This window comes from Liolophura sinensis, chromosome 1 (assembly GCF_032854445.1).
Source record: "Liolophura sinensis isolate JHLJ2023 chromosome 1, CUHK_Ljap_v2, whole genome shotgun sequence".
Lineage (NCBI taxonomy): Eukaryota > Metazoa > Mollusca > Polyplacophora > Chitonida > Chitonidae > Liolophura > Liolophura sinensis.
This window is the reverse complement of record NC_088295.1, coordinates 33666301-33690718: the sequence shown is the minus strand read 5'-3', so window position 1 is coordinate 33690718 and position 24418 is coordinate 33666301. Positions and strand designations below refer to the sequence as shown.

Genomic DNA, 24418 nt, shown 5'->3' with positions numbered 1-24418 from the left:
GGTAATATCACGACGGTATATCTCTGTAACAGACCGAACACATATTTGTAGTAGTATTTGGCCTACTCCTCTTATGTCAGGCGCTAAGTGACGTATTACAAAGTTTACATATTTTAAAATGTGAGATTGAAACCCAAATCTTTACATATATGGGAATAGTATGTTCAAATCTATAACTTATTCAACAATAGATGCAAGTAACCAATGGTTCAAAGGCCCATTTAACGATTTAGGTCCAGGTTTATAGTTAGATCTGTATGTTAGATCTGTATTCTGTATATCTGTCACATTGAAAATTAATGTACATGCTATACATTTTTTACACTATACATGTCTATAAATGTAATGTAAGAAACTGCCTTTTAAAAATTTTAAATGTTCACACACAATTTAGTGAAATGTACAAACAGTGTTGTTGTTGTACAGCAGTAGGGCTGAGTACAGCAAGGTAACTATAGATGCTTGCTTCACACTGCGGTTAAAAACAGCTTAGTTCAGGCTGTTTTTAGAGAACACGCTTGTTGAATGTTCTTTCTTGGTGTTTTACCTGTGAATATTTGGGTGTGGCCTCATTAGCCAAGGCTTAGCGGTTTGAACGAAAGCAACTTAGACAGCTTGTCCTCTGAGGCATGAAAGTAAAGAGACATTCAACCACGCAATGTATATGATATAAATGTTTGGTCGCGTATTGAGGAAGAAAAGACAATATTCTTGTTAACTTCATGTATTTATTTTCATCTCTAAAGTTCCACAGTTTCACACGCTCAGTTCACTGACTTAATATTTTCATTTCATTTCGACCATAACGCATTTGCATCCTGCCGTGTTAACCACAGCATATGCTCTTTAAACAGATATATACAGCACTCGTGCACAATTTCTGTACCACGCACTCGTTTTAGGAAATTGTTAAAAAGTAAAACGAAAGGAAACTATAAACGTGTTAGTATTCAAACATCACATCATGGCCATTTCCGATCATGTATGTTTAAAAAAGAGATGAACAACTTGGAACTATTCATTGGATCAGTTCGCTGACAAGTTTTATGCGCACTTGTCACCAACTCCCAATAATCAATACGTTGTAGCACCAAATAACAATCCTTTAAACACAGTTTGATTTATTTTAACAAATTCAAGATGACTGTCAAATTATAAACCATACAAAGTAAAAAAACTTGCTATGAATGTTTCTCAGTACGTAATTATATACATTCACATCAAATCCCTGATGTATTGTGATTAAAGTCATATTATCTAAATTACCACCTACGACACAAACAACAGCAATCTTACAGAATGAAAAGTTTTTTAAGATGTATGCTTTTACGTGTTTTTTCCCCGCTTCCTTAAAAGGTTAACAGTGGTAGCACTTGGGACAACTCTATTTAATGAAAAAATATTCATATTTATTATAGCAAAATCAAATTTGGCAAACGTTTGATTGCAAGGTTTTTTGTGCGCCTTACCGAAAAAACGAAAGTCAGAGCATCCTCTAGAGAGTGCTAGAAGGCTTCTCCTCAGTGTAAGATGCGTTTTCTGTGTTAACATTTTTTTTTACATTCCCATTCTAAGAAATGCCTTCACTAAACCACATGAAAACGTATCTAACTTGATTAAGAGAGAAGCAAGTCGAATCTTTCGTTGGAGAACTTGAACACTGTGCTTTTATTTGATTTTTAAAGACGCTTTACTGTGGGACGGATGAAAGTAAGGAGCGGTGTAATGTGCAGTTTTATCTTTTGTTAATCGATACCAGAACTTTTTTCTCAATTGAACATGTAATTTTATAAAGCTCACTTAAACCTTGGTTACTTAAATACACATAGTTAAACATACCAATGTACAGACCATCATTTGACCATTATGTGTCGTTTGCATAATACTATTGCTTGACCAATATCACAGTTCTCGTGTGAGTTAAAACTGTCGGAAGTTCAAACCATTACAGATATTCTGTACAGAGTAGGCCTATAAAATACAGCTCGGAGCAGGTATCCTTGTAGTAGTCCAGACCTAGGCATGTCGATACTGTACCGCCTCGTAATCCGATACACCAAGGCTGACACTGAGGGCGAAGCGTTCCCACAGACCTCCTGCCTAATATGGTTCCCAGTCCCAGCTAGTCTTCTTCACCTCTAACAGCAGCCACTACCCACATCCCAAGGGCTTCTCTGTATCTTCTCCCGACAACACGTTTACATGTAAACCCGCCATGCCATCTGCTCAGAATCCGTTGTTATGGAAACGGCAGCAACTAGCAGCATATTTATAAGCTAGGTTAAGTTATCACACTTGCTGCATTTTGCCACAGTCATCTCCAAATTCGATCGTTATCAATGAATGGATGTAGATATTAATAAAGATAAATTCGAATAGGCACAGACATTTATACGAAATCACATCTTTTAAATTCTATCATGCATATACAACCCATGATAAATTAATCATTGAAAATGCAAGGGACTTGGATCTTTATGGTATGACTGTGTGAGCGAAAGAAACGTGTGACACCGGACTGGGATATCACAAAACACAAAACTCAAAAAGTATATATAGGCCTTCAACGGTTACTAACAATTGGTGTGTTGCGACAGGAATACCTTTAGGTAATCCTTCATCCACACGAGACCCCGGGACTGTAAACATGACAAAAAAAACCGAATTCATTTTTTAAAATGTAGGCCTAGCACCTTAGAATACATATCAAATTAACTGCAGACTGAATTTCGACATGGGGTCATAGGGCCTACCAAACTTTTTTCAAACCAAGTCCATCCACTGTCGAAAGAGTTTCCGACGAAGACAAACACAAGGGTATATTAAGTAAATCAGAGGTCAGTGCCATACATATGATGTTGCTGCTGCTGCTGCTGTTGTTGGGGATGGTAGCCATACTGGGGCTGTCCCATGCCGTACGACTGTTGGCTGAAGCCTGAGTAAGAGTTCGATGCCTGCGTCGCGGGCCATCTCCCGCCATGGTTACCATATGACATAGATGACGAGGTGTTGTGGGAATATTGTTGTTGTTGGGAACGATGTTGAGGGGCGGATTCCTGTGCTTTCCACGCCTTGGGTTTAGGGTTGTAATCCCTGTACTGCATCTGCTGGCGACCACCAGGCTGTGCTCCTGATGTTGGTGGATTTTTTATGAGTCGGGAATAGTCAATTCCCAGGTCCTCCACTGCAAAGAATTTACAAGATCAAAATACAATTGGAAATCCCTTAAAGTGTGATACAATTATCTATATTTAGAATAAAGAATGAAGACATTCAAAATTTGTTGAGCAAAGTATTTTGGGAATGCTGTGTGTTGCACCTCAAGATTTAGTCCTATCTTAGTCCTATCTTAATTTTTCATTATTTCTCGTTCTCTGTCTATAAGAGCATTCATATTTTCATATTCTTCTGCAGATTCATACTTCTATAAAGTCAAATGAGCCACTAAAACGCGCGAGTTTGCATGGTCAGTCGTTAAATGTCATGTGAGTAAAGACAAATACCACAATTGCATTACCGTACTTGATTCTACTGTTCAAAATATTTAAAAACCCAAATATTTAACAATTCTTTAATTTAACTTCAGTTAATCATTAAATTAGCAAACCTTAATACGTTATCACAACTGGGAGGTCATTAAAATTACCTTGACTTGGCAAGAGATCGGTCTTAGAACACAGAAGTATTAGTAAACCAAAAGATTCGAATCGTTATTTAACTATATCTTGCACCTTTTCCAACCTTGGAATGGTAGATGTTGATCCTGGTAATGTATATACCATTGCATTCAGTTGGATGTTTCCTGACACGTGAGTTATTAATTTCCGTCCTGATTTCATTGGCATAACCTCGTCATCGGCTGCAATATTCTGTTATAATTAATCACATCTCACTAAACACTACTGGAATAATTATAACTTTCTTCTTCAAAAAGGTGTTAGTACTATCGACAACACTTAAAAACTTTTTACACAGAAACAAATGCTCTTACATTGAACGATTTATTATATTCAAAGATACATGTACATTCTGACGATTGATGCATTGCATCACTGATGTTCTGTGTTTTGAAAGTCAAACTCCATTAAGTAAATGAGCTTAAATTTATGCACTACGATCAAATCTGATGATTTCAAAATTTTTGTCCAAATTTCAACATTGTTATATCTGCATTCAAAGATGTTAAATGTCCAGCGTTTACACTCATGTACCACTGGTAAATAGCAGAAACACCAATAACCACAAGTCCATTTCTAAACCATTCACGAACATATAGCTTGATGTTTCCGTTGATTTTACAATGCATACATCATTTCCTCACTCTAACAGTGGTTAATATCTTTCAATAGACAAAATACTTGTATGTTTGTGCAGTTGAAATTTGCTGAGTTTCTGCACCATAATGTATAACAAGGAGATGTTAACAAAGTCAGTATGGAGACAGTCCAATAATACATTCCAACATTCAGAAATGGTTATCGGGAGTTGCTGAATTGCTGAAGCTTATGCACAACAATCTGGCCCTAAAATTTAACTGGTTTTCACTAATTTGAAAAATCAACCGATCAGTGAGCACAAAGAATACGCAGTAAGTGAATAAAATTGGAAGTTACCAGAAGAAAAATGAACTCAACACTTAAAACATTGATGAAGCGCATACAAAACTTACATGGCGTGCCATCACCAGTGGGTTTCATCCAACCCTTGGCGGTCCTGTTGAAATTCGGACCCTGTAGTAAAGCTGCCGCCTCACCTGGTGGAAGCTTACTGTGCATGGGCACAGGAACCGGTTCCATAGCAGGCATGGGAGGATTTCTGTTCATTAATTGCATCCTCTCGTATTCACTTAAATGCTGGAAGGCAGCATCCACACTCCCGTAAGGGTTTTCTAACGCAGCCTCCCATGGAGATTTGGCTGGTTTAGGCGGACTATTGAGCATGTCGGCTAATCTTCCACCAGGGCTCACGGGTGACGGCTTTACGGTCTTCGGAATATGGCTGTCATCAACAACCCATTCTTCCGCTTTTGCCCGCCGTTTTTCAAATATTTTCGCACCTCTTCCTTTGGCTGACGTAAGGTCCGCAACAAGGTTAAAGCACGTGTTTGGGGACACAGTTTTATGCTCGCATCTGTGTTTATCTAATCGAAGTCTTTCAAATTCATCCTGGGTCAAACTCATCTTACCGGGCTCATTTTTCTGGGTAGCCACCTTTGGGATCTTAAAGGTGAACAAAGGCTTGGTGCCGCCTTCGTCACAGGACAGTTCACTGTCAAGATCATCAATATTACCCACATCTCCTCCGGAAGAGGACATGTCCATATGACCCTCATGAATCCACTTGGGAGCGCGTTTTTGTCTCTTTGCAAACATCCTAGCACCTCGGGCCCGCTTATTAGCATCAGAAGTAAGAGACAGAGCAATGCTTTTGCATAATTTCATTTGCTCATCGATTGTTGGGTAGACAGCATTGGGATCATCGTAAAATGCCGAGTCGGAGAAAAGCTTTTCTGTAAAATAAAGGGAACACAGTATTAATGAGAATAGATATGGTCTATGTAATACTGACACAGTATAACGCCTTGCTCGCTGTAAAACCTAAGGTGTAGTATTACAAATACGTTAGCAGATAAAGCCAGACGCCTCCAACATACCCTGGGTTTTTAGCTCGAGGCCATTTTGGAAATACACCCAAATGCTACGCGCTTTAATCAGGACCAGTGTCAAGGGTGTCAAGGTAAGACACACTGATGTAAACCATTCGTTTTGCTTAGCAACAACTGCTCAGGCTGGCACAGATACCGCATTCTAGGTAACTGGAATTTCTGTTATTATGCATGCCCTTTTCACAGGAAGAAGATTGGCAATGTACCAAGGATTCCTGGCAAGATTTTAGCTACCTTGTGACAATGATAATAAATTTTCTTCCACTATAAGACAGATATATATTTTCAAACAGGCATAACCTAGATTCTCTAAATCTTTGCAAAGACTTCAAGAAACGGCTTTTGAAAGTTTATATTTGATATAGAACCTACTTTTTCGAATTATGCTTGAATCCGGTGAAGACATGTCGCTGTCACCCATTTCGCCTTGGTTACCGATGCTTATGGTTACAGGAGGCCCAAACACAGGAGGCGCTTTACGGTGGTGCTTGGGACTCACATCTGGTTGCAGAAAGTTCGGAGATTGTTGAACGTTTTGCGAATGATGAACGGGTTGAAGTGGCTGAAATGGCTGAGGAGATCCGACCGGCCCTCTCGCTCTGCTTGGTTTCGGTTTTGGTTTGGGAGGTGGAGGAGCTGGTTTTTGAAATTTGCTCCTCTGCATTTCCATAAAAGAGGGTCCTCGGGACTGTTGGGGTCTTGCTCCGAGGGAAGAACTTGCGGGTTGCCATACCGATTTGTTAACATCAAGCTGTTTCACGTTAAAGGACGGCACCGCAGGTGGAGCACTAGAGTAAGTGTTAAATTGTACAGGTGCAATGTTCTCTTTGAAATCCTCCTTAAGTTCTGCTGTGACCGTTTCTGTTGGGAAATTTGACGTCACCTGTTGGTTTGCAATGCTGGCTTGCTCGAAGCTTTCACTGCATGTAGTAAATGCGTCGGTGACTTTCGGAAATGTCTCCAGCTTTGACAAGGCGTCATCTATCAGTGAAGCGCCGGTTGTGGGAACATGGTTTGTTGAGGTAGGAACAACTGGTGCGGGGGCAGAAGATATCGCGATGGTAGATTCGGGCAAGGTAGCTACAGGTACAACTTTAATTGGTATTGTTCTGCCCTCGTCTGAGTTTGTCTTCTGCTCTTCTATGCGCACCTCTTCGACCTTTCGCTCTTCTTTCACATGCTTAGCTTCACGTCCAAGCAACGTTTCACTGTATGTTCCAGTGTGGCCTTCGCCATTTTGTTGTACGGAAACTGTTGCTGTGTTAACGGTTACGGATTCACTTCCGGAAGTAGGTCCTCCCGCTGGCTGAGGAGTAATGGTGACAGGTGGGGCTTGTTCACTCTCGCCTTTAGATGACTGGGCTTGTCCTCCCCTGTAATACAGAAAGCATTATATGATCGGTAGAATCTTCAAAAACTTAAGAAAGGTGTGTATGAAAACTTAGTTCAACACTAAATGGCTTCGACAACCTTCTGTATAACTTTTTCGGTTCATAACAAAAAATGGTTTTAATAATTTTAATAATATGAGACTGAGCATCAACCTCATTTAACTGAGGAGGGAATCCATCACTGGCTATGTTCTACTAGAAAATGTCGATGATATTGAAATGTCCATGGTGTGGAGTGGATAGTAACAAGCTGAAAACCTGCACAAGCAGGTCTGATCATTCTGTGACACTGTCAGGAAAAAAGTTTGCCAATTTTTTCACTAACCTCTTAATGCCCAGCACGAGAGATTCCCCGGAGTTGTCGACCATGTCCATCGTGGCCATGTGGGACTGACCCTCAACCGACTTCCCATTGACACTGACCACCACATCCCCTTCCTGGACACCGGCGCTGTGAGCCTTGCTCTTCTTCCGTATCTGCAATCACACGATGGTCATTCATGTACATGTACTTACATGTACACGCAACATAGAATCCATAGGATGTTCACTACAGTTGCCGCCTATTGTTCTGGCTGTTGAATTTAACATCAGTTAACGTTCGAATGGTAAACATAAATATCATGACGAATTCACCCGTCTAAATTGTTACAGGCAAACATGTTATGTTTAACATGCCTCGGCATACCATATAATACAATGTGTACAGGTATATAAACATGAAAGAGTGTCTACAAATGTAGGCCTCTAAACGTCTGGCAGCTTGATCTATATCTCCGAGGTCGGGTTAATCTAACCTTAAGTATCTTTCATAATATTTACGTTGTAAACCATTCACGTTAGAAACCTCTCCCTAAGTCTGCTTATATAAATTGTCAGAAATGCAAAGCGCAAGGTAGACATGTCAGAATACAGGATCTCCAATCTATTATATTATAAATCTGGCAAGAAAAGTAAAACATCTGATTTTTATCATACAAAATACACAAGCCTTGCACATTTCAATACGCAAAATTGTCTATAAATATTTTCTTTCAGGATAATTCAACATGTGAATACGATCCTATCTGTAGATTAAACACGAAACGAGAAGCAGAGGTTGCCAAGAGCCAGTGGCAAGCGAGTTTCACTCGATTGAAAATGCAAGAAATGTACAATGACATCTGTTTTCCTTTGCGACACTAGTTAAACCTTGGGTAGTAACCTCTAGTGAAACTGTCATTTGTCATAAAATACCGTTACGCTAATAAAAGTCATGGAAGCATTTGTCACAGAGTCAACCGGATAAAAGCCTTTGGAGGTGATTGTGCTGTGCTGTGACTATGAAGATTCGCAGGAATATCGATTTATTGCGTAGTTAGTTAATAATTCCAGATAGTAGGTTTGTTCGCAAATGGTAGTACCGGTGTGTCAACAACGATGCAACATTAAAGGATAATTAAATGAAAAACAAAAGACAAAACGGCGCGACAAACCGCTTGTCCCATTAACTAGGACATCTCTGTATGTATGGGGAAATTGTACTCATGTTTAGCGTGGAAAACATGGCGGATTTGGTAATATTCATAGAGTTCACTGAGTAACATCAAGCAAAATACGTTGTTACACGACGTCAAGAGCTCTAGACATGGTGTAACTGAACTCATTATATTTTGTACAAAGACCTAAAGAAACACATACACCAAAAAGACAAGAAAAGTAAAATATTCTAAAGCACATGTCACTGATATGGCAACTGGCTCGTGGCCATTATGTTATTTGGAATTCTGTGTAGCGTACTGAGGTATTCATTAAACATGCAACGCTCTCTAGGTGTATACATAATGGTATACACATACGTCTAACGCGCAGTAAACGCGTTACATCCACCTTCTTGTTTATCCTGAAGCGTCCAAAATCCTGGCCAAAAAGACTGCTAGAGGCAAAGGTGCCAAAGAAACTCGACACCGACTGGGGCTCACTAATCATGCTTTTCCCAAGTCCTCTCCCACTGAGAACTCATAAAACCCTCTTCACAAACCTTAGGTGATCTGCCTTCCTTCGTCTTCCGCTCTGTTCGAGCACATCCGCACGAGTTTCCCATGAAGACGGTAAATCCCGATCAGGTATCTCAGATCATCGTTCAGAAACAAGAAAAAGGCCTCGTTCGATCATGGCGGTAAAGCATTCTGCTGTTAACTCAGCGATATACAGGGATGTTTTACATATGACACATGCTTGTCTTTTCGGCCATCTGGATTTGTAGTATCCACAGGAGAGCTGCTAAAACATGCTTTTGTCGTCTGGCTGATATAACACTTATCGTGACTGTTGATTATTTGGCCAATCTTGTGAACCTTCCCCTCCAAACTGATCAGCCTGGGCATTCAGGATTGCTGGTAATCTTCAACCTCAAGTCCAGGAATGGTTTCGTTTCTCCGGCCGCCTTTGGTACATTAATCCTGTTTTTTTCTTATAATGTTCAACCGAACGTATTCTGGTCAAACCTGAGATGTTTAGCAACTCTCCTCGGAATTCCTGGCAGCCATCAACTCGGCATTTTACGATTGTCTTCTCTTCCGTAAGAGCGAAAGGAGGCAAAGAGAGAGAAATGCTTTACATCATGTAAAGGTTAGCTACGGCTTGAGGTTTGGCTCAAGTTTCAGGCGTATCTACGGGCTGACTACAAGACGGCGAAAAAATTACCAGTCCGACTCAGAGTGTTTCTAAAATAATCCTGTACCGTACACCTAGTGCTGTGAGTCTACCACAATTATGAGGATGGGAACCATTTCTAAACACCTCTTAAAATAGGCTGACGAGCGTGACCCCGTATCGAAGCTTTGTCGACAACTTAATCAGAAACCTGCTTCAGTTAAACGCTCTTATCGCTATCTTTCCCGAAAATTAGAACGATTAATCTTTTTGGAGCACATAATTTTAGGTTAAAAGTTTCCAATACCGTATCGTGTGGTTTTATCTAAAGCGGTAAAATATGTTTTCTATCACAACATATGATTCAGGTACTTGGTTCTGCAGGCAGGTATAGGGTAGCGCAGTAATTCTGTACAGGTGTATGTATGGCAGTGAGTACATACGTTATGGGAAGGGGAACCTGGGGGGTGCAGTGGGAGATGACAGGGTGGAAGGATACCCGCACAGGGCCATGTCGAATTAAGTATCTGACAGTAGAAATAACCACGAAGAAAAAATGAAACTAGACCAGCCAAGCGAATGGTTATAGTCTACATATATAAGCATGGTGGGGACTTCCTGGAGAAAGCATTGCATGACGTGGCACAGAAAGGGTGGGTTGGGCATAGCTCTATAATAACGTATACAGCATTCTGTCCTGAGGGTACAGATGTCTCTGAAGGTAACTTAGACCTACTTGTGTGCGAGGGAATGATTATATGTACATGGTCGTAAGTTACCCAATGTGGAATCCATGCTGTGATTTGCGTAATGCAAATGCAAATGTGTAACATTTTCCAGAGCAGGTTTCCATTTAATTATGGATAAATAATTGCAACAGTTTTAATTAAAACTAGATAAAACGTTAATTGTGACATCTTCGCCGAACGCCCATAATTTTGTGAACTGCGCGTGACCTTTGGCGTCTTTAGCATGACCTTCCAACAGAGCATAATAAATATGTCATGGTCATGACCATGCTGCTTTACGCATATACCTGTGGGATATACAATCTGTGTAGAAAGAAGAACATCCAGTCCACCCAAATTAGCCTCAATTGTAGAGCACTGATTAATTTTTGAAAGATTGTATCGATTTTTGAAGATGTATCATATGGTGTCACCATATACATACACCATGGTACTTTCATCAGAGCCCAAAAGAGCAGCTATCTTTCTACATCCAATGATATATCCGGAAAATTCTTTAAAAACACTATAAGCGTTAGATAAGTGTTAAAGATTGGTATGATAAAAAAACAACAACAATAGTTGCAATATTCGTTTCCGGCGTCTGCAAGTGTGCCATGTCTTCAAGAGTTGTTTCCCTTTAGACCACTGTGTACAATATCCAGTCGTGATATTATAATTAAGATCAATGCAGCACATAATAGTTCATGCAAATCATAAGTGACATTCCAGATCTAGGCTTGGTTAATAAATCCTGTGGTAAAAAAATCAGATCTGAGTAGGTTCCGTTGCATTCGTATTAAAACCAAATTTTGAAACCTATATCGCACCATTTACTTCAAATGACCAGGGCAATGAGTATAAACTCAAAACACTGTAATGAAAGACAATAGAAGATAACCACACTCTTACAAGTCTTACTAATTCTGACAGGTATAATATGTGTGAACTGCAGTATGTATGTTACAGAAGATGTATGTTACCATGGAAACATCCATGCAAAGGTATGTAGGTTCGCCCGTGCCTTAGGTTTGCTTCTGAGGCTGAGTAAAACATATCGCATTTCATCCCGACCATCAAGCAGTGTTGTATGGTTTCTACAGGCTTGACGTGCTATGTTCATGAGTTGTCCCATCGGAAACTAAGAATTCTACCCCCCTGAGCAAACCCCTGGGCCGATTCTACAAAGCGGTTTCGACTTCTGTCAAAGTGTAAAACCTCTACATAACCTAACGTGTAGCCTATGACGCCAAAAGCTTGCATTTGGAGTTTTCGTAACATAACATACTTGTTAACAGTTAACATTTTATACTGGCTGTTTGGAATCAGCCACATATGCACAATAGTAATCTTGAATTACATGTGTATAAGTGGATGAACGTTTTAGCTATACGGCCTACATGTACATGTGGTTCTAAATATATGGTTCGTTTTATTTATATATTTTGGGTTGTACCAATTATTTATTTTTAGACATCAGCATGCGCGATTAACGCACAAAAATCATATGCCGGAAATGCATAATGTGATAACAATACAGCTTTAGACGAATATAATGTCTTGGGAATACTGTAGGCCTCATCCTCAGCATTCAACAAAAAACATTTTAAAATATAGCATTTTGTCTCTGGAAGTTTAGTCTCTGCAAGGTTAATCGTAACCCTGATGGATCATCACCAACGCCGGCTTACAATCACATCTTCAATCTCTTACCACAAAATATCACAGATACTTTGCCAAGGACTAGACAGAAATGGGAACAGTCTGAACATGGAGCGAAAACTAGACATGTAGATAAATTTTATACCTCTTACCATAAGATAAAAGTGTAAATGAATGAGCTATTACATTTTCAATTGAAAAACCTCTATAGTATATGGTAAAACTTAAGGGTACATGTGGAAAACGAAATGTCAGAAAGGTTGCATTACACTGAAAAAAGTTGTGAAAAGTTGAGAACAAACAGCTAGTCTTTTTCACAAGTGCAATTCTTTACTGTTTGTGCTCGATTACTATTTTTTAATGGCATCACTGAATTTTCCCCCAAAGTGATTTTTGAATATACCACTGAGAATGACCATTTCACTAAAATTTTCTGCTGGAAATAAACCGTGATTAAAATTCAATTCATAGATTAAATCAAAGAAATACGACACCAAGTGTACAACAAAAAATTAAGTGTGGTAAAATATTTAAATATTTAATCACAAGTAATGAAGTCACGGGGGATTTAGTTGTTTAAGAGATCCTAACACAACCAGAGCATGAATTTCCACTAATATGGGTAAAATTCATATGACAGTCATTTTCTTTGTGGTCCCAAAATATGGATTTCGATTTGTTGTAGTAAACTTAAGCCAGAAAAAAGCAATTAAAATGTTAAATTTACGCCCCAAATAAAGTCCGTATGTATGATTTCCGAAAGACATTGTCGGATGCATGTAAGATGTTGAATGCTGTTACGGCATAATGCTGAGGTCATGCCATCTCTAGTCTGTGTGAGAGACATTAGTCATCTAATCACTCACCTGATCAGTCATCTGATCACAGTGACGGTAATAATGGTTTACAGTAATACATCAGATATACTGGCAAATGATCAGATGAAAAAAAATCTCTAAGCGAGGAAATAGATGGGATTACGTATGTTGGGTGAAAAGGTGGCCTGTACTGCAGTCATCAGGTACACCACAACACTGGCTGGCAGGCATATACACACACGTGCACGGCATTGCGTAATGGAGAGCCCGAAATAACCTTCCACTATACATGTAAACCAGGTGGAGAGCTTAGAGAAATTGGATAAATAAACAGTCACCGAAGAGTTTGAAATGTCATAGACTGTACGAAGTGCCAAATGAGAATTTGTTCGACAATATAGATGCCTACAAGAAGGCACTAACCTTGGAGATGAGATTTATGTTTTGAAATAATAATTGATGTAAGGTAATTACCTAAGGAAATGTACAGGTAGTGTTTTGGACATTAATTTACAAACTGCTCTACCACCCCACCAACATTTGCTAATCCTCAAACCAAGAATTCCAATAATCAAAGCATGTCGTATACATCTCAGGAACAGAGTTTTTACCATTTAAGAGGAATTCTCAACTATCTATTCTTATACAAAAGAAGTCATATTCTTTTTGTTTCGCTCGCTGGTCGTGGGTGAATTATGACGTGGTGGTGTACCATCACCGGGTATTCTCATAATCGTTCATGAAGATGCGTGGTGATATATTCTCTTACATGGACATTCATTTATACATCGTTCTACGTCATAATCCACGTGTTTGAAATCTGGCCTATACAAAGCAGGGTAGGAACATGACCCTGCATACACGTGCTGTGTAGTGGGCATATATCAACAGGTGATCAACCCACACCAAGTCAGCAGGAGGCTGTACCCACATCACAGATACAATGTGATTCTGCTCCAGAACGAATCAGTTCCAGTGGTTTAATACAGCGAGCTTCCCTCCGAAACCAATGGATTCCAAATGCTTGATAACTCATTAACTTAGTCGTCCTGAAATTAAATCACGTCAAAGTGTGGCCATGTTTAAATTTGCATGTTAACCAGAACTCAGTGATCAGTTGAAAAGGTCAGACTGCACATCAGGGCTGAATCAACGCTCATGTAATGTGAGTTAGCTGCAGTGTCGTGTAAAGCGAAAGACCACGTAAAATGAAGTGAGCATCTAGAAAACGACCATTAGAAACTGTGTCTGAAACTACTTCTACTTACTATTTTATTTTCTTTCTCCAACGAATTAAATGTAGTTAAATGTTTCGGGTGTAAGGTGGGCTTTATGGACCATATTGGCAATTTATTTTGCCAACTGATGACTTACTTCAAATTTACTTGGTCTTCTCCTTTAACAGGCTATATGTTCATACAGTGTACACAGTTTCTTCAACCGTATAGACAAATCTAAAACTGTACAGGTGTCTGCATACATGCAGTGTCCTAAATATCACAAAAGCGTGATAATAAGAATAAGAGTACCATTTATCTGTCTGTCCTGAGGCTTTATTAAGAAATCCCGTGTACCCAGACTCGATAGTTTATACCTGTTATAACATGTGTCACTTGTGTCACGTGTCAAAAGGCGTAGAGAGAGCAAACGCGGTTTGAAAGTTGAGGTGTTGCACCATGAGCATTAAATGACCAACTTATTTGCTGATATATGTACATGTCTACCTTTCACGAAAGCTTATTTTTCTCTGTTTTTGAAATGCACTGATACGCTGGTTTAAATATGATAAGGGTATATTTTTCTGTGATATATAGGCCTACTTGCCTGGTAGTGATTCATCAAGAAGTATACTCAGAGTGCACACGTGGAATACAGGGGCGTAACCAGCAATCGTGCAGATAAACTCCTGCCGTCATCTCACACGTCTGTATTGATTCAGCATTATTTTCTTTCAATTAGCTTTTAGCAGAAAGTCTGGGTTGCTGATATCAGGGAGGGATAAGGTAAGCAAACAGAGTGCGCCCTGCCATCAGCGAAAACCTTTCTACAACCTTAAATCCCTGAATGTTGTGGAGGCGGTATAACGTGCTGGTGATGAAGATTGTTGGTTTGACGTTGGCAACTCAAGCCTTGCAGGCTCTAGAACAGACCCGACATGTGGTTTGGACACCATGTACAGATCCAACGTACGATAACAAGTACATATACCACCGCACACAGATACGCTAGCCGAACTTCTCAAGCAAAAAACAGCATCATCTAATTACATTTGACAAATGGGGACGCTTTGATGTCTGTACATTTCTCGATAATATATTGAGTGTTGAGCCCGATTACAACACTGGCGCAAATTACTTTAACAAATACGAACACCTAGTTATGAAACACTGTAATCTGAGAAGTACACAAAACAGGAATCGAATGAAACAAACGCATCTTAAATTTATTGTTAACATCATTATACCTTCGTTGGGACCCATCTCTTCAAATTCGAATTACAGCACAGAATTTTGTCGGTGAATAGCTCTTATCTGGCATGACTCCTCTTTATAGTTGATGACTCGGAGTCATTATATAACAATACTCCATTGTAGCAAAAGCATCCCAGCATGTGTATTTTATGTCATAGACTGGGCGAGAGCCATTAATGAATTCCACCTATCAGATGATCAAATGAAGTAACTGATCTCCCTAGATTCTATGACATTTTGGGGAAAATGTCAGTAATGATTCTGGTCTGTATAGGCACTCTGCAGTCATGATACATTAACTATGACGCGTCCTCTGTACCAATAACTCTCGGGAAAACAATCATGTTCTGTGTAAAAGGACAAGATTCAAAATATAAAGGGACATATGTTTAGAGGGTAACAAAGTCAGTAATAAGTGTTATAGTATTAAAAGATAAATTAACTGTTATATTCTAAACTATAATAACGATAAGTAATGTCATAACATTGCTAAATTCTAATCTATTAAAGTTTAGATTATGTACAATGTTTTGATTTGTATATCACTTGGAACTAACAAAGATTCTATTTGTAGTACTTTTGTTGAACCGTTTGTGATCTGAACCTCAGAGTCTAGCCGGAAGCATTAAATCATCACCTTCTTGACCACTCTGTCAGCACATTTCCGAAATACCACGGGCCTCAAATTGGACCACAAAGCGAATGAACCACATCATCAACAACAGTGTCATGTTCTGAATCTCGGTACATATAACCACTGTAGAATGGCCACTTGACATATGCACCAAGTTACTTACACTCGTTAATTTACTACACTAGTTTAGTAGTAACGTAATGAGAAAAATGCCCAAACGAAAACATTAAAATTGCTAGCACTCACAAAAGACGTCAGGACCTGCAGTGTATATACATCGGCAAAAGGGCAACACTCGCCGAGGATATCACGTGCTTAGGAAACTGATTTCGATAAAAGTTAGGATAATGGTCACATGGTAATATAATAGAACAACAATACTGATTAACAGGTGGAACTGTGTGGTAACAGAAGCTTCTTATACGCCAAGGAGATCGACTGTAAATTTTCAGACTTGTAAAAACTTCACAGTAATCCTCCGAATAGCGACATAATTTCTTCCTTTCTCATTTATTTTGGAACTTCACTAAATATGCTTGTTGATATTGACATCATGAGTATTGACTTGATAATTTGGACAAGCGTTAAGATAAACTCTTCCGTCTTTCCTTTGAACCTGATCTAATCCTAAATAATCTCTATCACATATAGGTCTTTCTCAGACGTTTATTTGTGCCTTGAAAAAATTCAAAAATATTTCTTCTTATTGGACATATTTAAAAATAGCAGCATAGAACAGGATTTTGGACACATTCCTTACTGCACAACACTCTGACCGTAAAAGACATGCTTTAGAGGACATTGAATCAAATTTTGTGCTTAACGAGAAAATATGGCGTGCTTTAAGCACTTTCAAGCTGCATGGTAAATAGGTCTTGCGAATCGCTTGTCAACAGTTATGAATAAAATAGCTGCTATCAATGTTTCACAACATTATATGTATATATATGGACCACAACTTGCATTTTATTCAGCGAGCAACGTTTCGGTGTAGATACTAATACCGTTGTCAAGCATATCTTGGTATCTATACCGAAACGTCGCCCATTGAATAAACTGTAAGTTGTGATCTGTGTATTATATTATCCTCCACAGCTTCCAAGTACTTATGTTTCAGAACTATCTGACTCGGTCCTTTATACCTTAGGTCTAATCACTTTCCACAACTGCCTGGAGACAAGTAAACCCCAGTTAAGATAAATGCAGGTATATAGTGATGTCAAATGTTGCAAGAGCCTGACACCGATACACCTGTATCACCTGTGCTTATTTCGATGGTTATACAGCTCATAATTCAAAAAGGCTTTTGATGGTGATGTCTCACAAAGATCTGACTCAGTGCAAAGTGCCTGGTTGGTCGTTTGCAGACATATACCTCCCTGCTTATTCGTGCAGACGTGATCTCATAGAACAAAATGTAAATGAATACTAAATGATGCTATTGTATCATTATATACATTTATTGGGATGAACTTCGCTTTGGTGGTATATGTTCCTTGGCGGTGTATTCACAGATCATGTCAAACCACCGGCAGAAGGTGAACATGTTATCAGGGTACAGACTTCTGTAGCTTTAGCCACAGTGCGATGCGTTAAAGCGTTCAACAGTGCTCAACTCAGAAGTCAGGAAAACGGCTGTTATCTTAAGCAGGGGGTGGCTCGGATATCCAAAACGTATTTATAGCTAGCTGCCAGTGGGTTTCGGCTCGTTGTAGGCGTGTTGCAGGGCTGCATTTAATACACATCTTTCTGATGGTTTTGCAGTGTTATATAAAAAAATGTACCCAGACACTATTACATCAAAATGTTGAGGGACACTGTGTATTGTACTCATAAAACATCTTCATCTCGTGCATATGAGGTGGGAAAAAAAAACGTCCTGAATTAAGGGCACGAAGTCAGTGGAGTTTGTTCGCAGCAGTAAAATACAAAACGACCTTGAAAAGCCTGCAGCGCAGTTAGATAGACGCTGTTCCCATTTAACCACCACATACTGATAGAAACTTACAAAAAAAACTGTTAAAATTTAAAAATTGTACTACAAATACACGTACACTAAACAGACAGGTTGCTTTGGTTTTGGATAAAACGTACCTGTCCTACTTTCATGAAGTATGCATGTAATTCTGTATGTCGAATACATGAAAAACCATTGGAGCAGTTGTCTGCAGCCGCAATGTTTGTACTTTAGATGCATCTATCCTGTCAAGCAATGAGCTGGAAGATCTAATCCCAGGATTTATAGCTTTGAATATGTGTCAGAGGAAAGTGTGCTTTTCCTAGAATGTGATTCATGGAGGATGATGCAGTTCGACAAGTTCTAACTAATAAGCATGAAGAATTTGCCTAAAAATGATCAGTGTTCGTTGATGCTAGAGTCTTGCTTATATGGCAAATAATGAACCATATGCTGTATATATTTACCGAAATGGAACGGTTTTTATGTCTATGGTTTAAATCTAGACATTAGTACCATTGTATCAAATATCTTGAAAGAGTGGCTAACTTTTTAAATACAAGTATCATATCTCAGAGTATCATGGTGGCAGTTTTGACCAACATGCATGCATAGTGGCACGCCAACATAGTCTGTGACCTTGACGAAAATACAGAAAGAATGTACATGTATTATTGATATCTTCACCTTGTTCATCGACTAATTTTTGCACCAAAAACCTCCCTAAATAGTTTACTTATAGACAAAGTATGCCTGGTATCATTCAGTTGAAAATCTGTATGCAGGTAATGATCTTTACCTTAGGAAAATAGACTGATAATCATGACACCAATGCGTGGGCTGTGGGTTTGATGGTTAAGAGTACTTTGTTGGCATGTGTTCAGAATGATGCTGAACAGGGTAGGTAGATGTTAGATATGGCTGTGGTGATGACTGGTCGGTGATCAGATGTCAGCCCTGGTCAGATCAAATGCTACCGTATTATATATGGCGGGGTAGATGGGTGAGATGAAAAGCACCAGAAAACTGTAGGTGGAGGCAAGGCGTTCTGCTGGAGCTAGGCAAATGTTTCAGTTCTGGTGGATATCAAAGACTCGGCATTGTTAGAGTGCAAACTTTTCATCACAGCCTTTTATCAGTTCAGTGGCAGTAGCCTTACCTTCTTTACGATATTGTAACCTTAGTGATAACGCACTCGACTAAAAAATAAAAAATAAAAATAAACTCGCTGTCAGCATTAGATGGGGATGGTGCATCAATACATTTTTCACTATCGAAAATGGAAAATCCCCATAGCAAAATGAAATTACAGAAAATATTCGCAGATAACGACAAAGCCAGAAAAAACATACAATGAAACAGACCTACCTCGACCTCCTCTTAACTAATCTAATGGTCAATAGTTAGTTAATAGCGTCAATGGCACCGGGTGCTGTAGAATTTCGGTTTGGATATTGTACTTGCCAGGTGATTTGCTTAACGCCTGTCATTAAACAATACTCGATATTAAAAAACCAAAGCGACAGCTATTTAATATTCCCGTACTTTGTTGCAGCTATATAGCAGTTTTTTCAATGTCATTATATGTATGTGTAAGACCAAGAATATGCATATCACACGCTTTGCCAGTGGTACTTTGGGTAATCGAGTTTGCGAACATATGGTTGTCCTGTTATATAAGAACATTAGGCTATAACGCAACTCTTTTTGGACGAATCCTCAATCAATAGTTTCTTATTTATTTATTTGAATGGTGTTTTACGTGTAACGGGCAGAGCCCAGGTAAAACCCATTCACAAGTTGTAGAAAATATTCTAGGTATTTTATTTCGACGGTTTGATCGGGAACAGCTTATGAATACAAATCACATGCTTTCATCTTATGGCAATTACAGGAAGAAGTTGCGACGGAAAATTCCTTGCAATGACGTCACGAACGAAGCTTTTTAAAATCTTTTGCATCAGTATAGCAAATTAGATGGTTTCATTAAACCCGTGATGCTTCAATCATGTCCTGCAAGGCATTCGAAGATGAGTTTGCTCTGTTAGAAGGTGTAGGTCTCCATGGAACCATTACGTTTCACATATTCGATTCCCGTATGGACTGTATTGTGCCAGGTAAAAGATACAGTGCCTCTGAGACCACACTGCAGGCGCTGATGGCACTAATGACGTAGGCGCTATCTTACCTGACCACACGTCAAACGAACCGGTATCTACTTAACTGGCTCGTAAAGCCCGGTAGTTAGAATAAAGCTGGTTGGATTTTCACCAGAGTTCGTCTTATCTCTGATGGGAGCACATTGCCAATAGTGGGCCATATGCTAGGATCTGAAACATCCATGGCTACAGAAAGACAATTTATTATACCACAAGGGTTCATATAAATTATATCCCCGGAGGACATAGATGTATATGCCCACTGTCTGGCTGATAGATATCGGTAAAATTGCTAGGAAAGCGTGGGAAAAGGACGAATTTTGGTTGATAACGATGGCGATATACCCTCGTGAAAGATTCTCGTGAAGAGCTACAATGTAACTAGAGTCAACAGTGAATTTTGTAGGGAAAAAAACCCAAGAGAATGAATCGGGACTGTATGGAGAGATATATTTTATATTTTTCTGGATGGTAAAACTTTCCTGCAGAATGCCATACCAAGTAGAATGAACACCAAGTAGACGAAGAAAATTGCACGCAGCATGGAATGTTTAGGGTTTATGATATGAACTATATGAAAAGCTATATCTCGTAAATATACATTTACACTACATGAATATGGCTACAGAACAACTCCAAATGAAGTACATTGTACTTTCATCAAAAACATAAAGTATTTCTATCTAAATGTGCTATAAATAAGGCTAAAAATAAAATATTATTGTTAATACGGCTCAAAGGCGTATCACATGTACAGCATGGTATCTTCGTGTTACCTCATTATCAGTAGTTCCCACCTGTTTAATGGCTATGTAGAGAGATGAAAGGGGAAGAATACCAATCCCTGTTCCTTTTTTTACTGGTAACATGTAGACATAGTACAGAGTAGAAAGGTCTGTGTGTTAAGCTAACATGAATGTGACGCGTAGTGAATAGTTAGAGGGTCTGTATCAGTGCCCTGCAAACGCCTTTCACCTTTTTTCCATACACCAGTATTTGCGAGATTGAAGATTCAGAATGTCTGTGTGAGGTGGTCATTGTTAGTGAGGATCGAGGTACCAGTGCCTGGGAATAGGGTCAGTTTGTTGGATAACCCTGCTAACACTTGTGTCATAATATATCACTGAACATAAGACGTCACAAGGCATGAGCAGTTTACACACACATCACGTGCTCTTTGACAAATCGCGGCAGTCTATACCATCCATTTATGTTAAAAACCTAGCCGTGGGAAACTTACCAAGTATTAGCTGGTTTATTAAACTAATAAACGTACTGCGCCTCATAAAAAAGAAATCGAGTCATAAGTATATAAGTATACATATTATTAAAATCATTCTGCTTTCCGTTTTGCCAGAAAAGGCGGAGAGCTTACTAGACACAGGGAATGCATACTTCGGCTGATCCATGGAACAAGCCACAACAACTGCAAAATCAATTAGCTTTCTTCTCAGATGAAGTTGAAAATGTATTGCGCATGTTCTTTGGCTATTGTTTGCTCCCGTACTAAAGTGCAAAACGAAACGCGTACATGTTATATAGCACTCTTTTCCATAAATCCAAATAATTATTGTATGTGATTAATCGCTAACGTACCGTTGCACCCCTTCGAAGACTATAGCTTATGCCTGTACATGTAATCTTACGATCGGAAGTTCAAGTCCAAGAATAAACACTTATCACGGCGTTGTGTTTCCTTGATAAAGAGATTTCGCACAATGAATTGTTGACCTATGCAGAGTGTAAAGGACTCAGTGCAAACCGCCCATCCTGTCTCAGTGTGCCTTGACATAAGTATACACTGCGCCGGTGGTGCACTAGTGTAGCTGTAATGCTCGTATATGCGGGACTGTTGTCTTGTATTCGTGGTCGTATGTTCTTATTCCCGCCACCATGTTCATCTGTAATAACGCTAGAGTTTATCTGTCATGGCATTTACACGCAGATAAATAAACACCGCGTTAATTACCAATCACGTAGACATCGGGACACTGCATGTTTTTTCTGGCATGTTTGCATGATAACTATTGACCAGGCTTACTGTTGCATGAAATACGACCAGCAAATATGTAAATGCATCTATTGTATCAAGGTTACCTGTAAACATAACAGGACTCGGCTTAAGACAGTGCATTCAATTGACTTTGACAAGTTGAAAGGCAGGGTTTCTATATGGTGTCTTAACTAGTGCACATGTTTGCAGCTACCCCGACAGAATGATCAGCTGTCTGCACCCACCCCGGTAACCCAGGAAAAACCCGTCCCTCAGACTTACCTTAGAGACTTTAAGCGGTGCCCCGCTCCCACCCTGCAGACGGAAGCCCCACGGACCTCCACCCGTCAGGTTGATGGTCATTTCGTCTCCACTGCCCATCTTGGATGGTCAAGCGCTGAGAAGGGAATCCCCGTGTCTAAGCCAGCGACATGAGGGTAAGCAAGATGTAACTGGGAGGCCTGAAGCCGAATGATACAGGCAGAAGCCCGAAAGTCTTGCCAAAGTCAGAGCGGAGCCGGAGAGAAAACCCCGAGATTACATATCACAGAGGGCAAGATGCATGTGAGCTGTAAATAACTCGGCGTGCAGAGGGGCCCGCATGATAGGAACGCACCAACCAGCCCCTGCAACTTGATAGTCACAGTCCTGTATCCTGGGCCACATCAGCTCCTTCATCAGCACTGCTTACTGCTGTAAGCATTTCCAGGAACATGGATAAAAGAAAAACATACTAATTGTCCTTGCGTGGATAGAGCAAAGCAATTAGTATGATACTTCTTCGAATTTAAACAAGTATTTAAAGAATAAATACAACGCACGTGAAGGTCTAATTCGTTGAAATCAAACCATGTACGTTCACGTATATATATTTACAGAAAAGATTTCTAATGTTAAATGATGATCGAAAATTTTATAACTAAACACGTACTGCTACACGTAAATATAGATGTTTGCAGTAGAATAAGACAAAGAAGTGTGCTCAAATGTGTGTTCTAGCATCACTACAATGCCTAACAGAGTGGTCTGCCCTTTGACAGCATAACGCTGAGCTAGCTTCACAGGAAAATGCCATAGGTCACCCGTCATTCAAAGCGGAGGAGAGAGTCATCTAGGAATAGACAGAGACCATTTGTCTAAATACACAGACCTAGGTTAGGGTAACTTTCCCCCGACAGATATCCACCAGGTTTAGCCCTTCATCCATGGCTCGGTACCCATTCCGCCGGGCAGGATGGGAATACCTTTACGTAAATCATCGATGCACAGGGGAACATGAACTATTTCTCGTTCATAGTGGGCGGGGTTACTATAGCTTCGGCATGGTTACAGGTGTTACCCTATACACACACTAAGGATGAACTTTTCACCATGAATTTCACTGGAACAACGTGTATATCTAGTAAAAGGAAGAGTTGATGGAAACAGTTTGATATCATGGATACAAAGTCAAATAATTCAAGTTTATTGAACAAATGCGTTCACAGTAACAATTAACTGAAGTTATATAATAACCTAATTCTTAGAGAACGTTATTGTTATCGCCAATAATTTCTTATAATTATCAATATGTGGGAAAAATTTAACTTCATACGCTGCCTTGAAGAAAAATGAAAGAGTTTAACATACGGTCCATAATTGGCGTACGTGTTTATATCTTAGATATCTCTTCATTTTTTTTATTTATCGTTGGACATCATTTTGAAGAATAGTTCACATGAAGGCGGTCATGTTTATGTACAGAGTGAGGTAAACAGAGCTCTGGGAAAACCGTCGCACCTCCTAGAATAAAGCCGGAGCTTTGTCTTGCGGTGTGAGTTGGATCCGCGACACCTCATACCGCCAGGAAAAAGTAAACTCGGCACTTAACCATGAGGTGAGAGCTGCATCTGCGGTACCGCTTAACGTAAAGCTGCGGCTTAACCGCGCGGTGAGAGTTGGATCCGCTGCACCTCATAACCTAAACTCGAAGCTTGACCATGCGATTAGAGCTGGATCCGCGGCACCTCCTAAGGTAAAGCCCCAGCATAACCACGCGGTAAGAGCTGGATTCGCGGCACCTCCTAACGTAAAGCCCCAGCATAACCACGCGGTGAGAGCTGGATTCGCGGCACCTCTTAACGTAAAGCCCCAGCATAACCACGCGGTGAGAGCTGGATCCGCGGAACCTCCTAACGTAAAGCCCCAGCATAACCACGCGGTAAGAGCTGGATTTGCGGCACATCCTAACGTAAGGTAGTCCGAAGAATCATGCGGTATCGACTGTCCTAACGTATTTCATATCTCATGCTGTTCAACCATACATG

The 24418-nt window shown here is 39.7% G+C and overlaps 1 protein-coding gene across 2 annotated transcripts; it reads right to left on the bottom strand.

Moving 5' to 3' along the window:
• Positions 1-708: 708 nt before the first annotated feature.
• On the bottom strand, positions 709-22649 carry LOC135481881 (uncharacterized). 2 transcript variants are annotated; one of them, XM_064761639.1, is made up of 5 exons: positions 22395-22649; positions 7382-7533; positions 6038-7038; positions 4670-5509; positions 709-3184 (listed from the first exon to the last, which is right to left on the bottom strand). In XM_064761639.1, exons 1-5 carry the CDS (start codon positions 22491-22493, stop codon positions 2832-2834), a joined length of 2445 nt encoding a protein of 814 aa, XP_064617709.1. In that variant the 5' UTR covers positions 22494-22649; the 3' UTR covers positions 709-2831. The 2 variants fall into 2 exon arrangements, with proteins under 2 accessions (XP_064617709.1, XP_064617710.1); XM_064761640.1 differs by lacking the exon at positions 22395-22649 and adding an exon at positions 9077-9655.
• Between the last annotated feature and the right edge of the window lie 1769 nt (positions 22650-24418).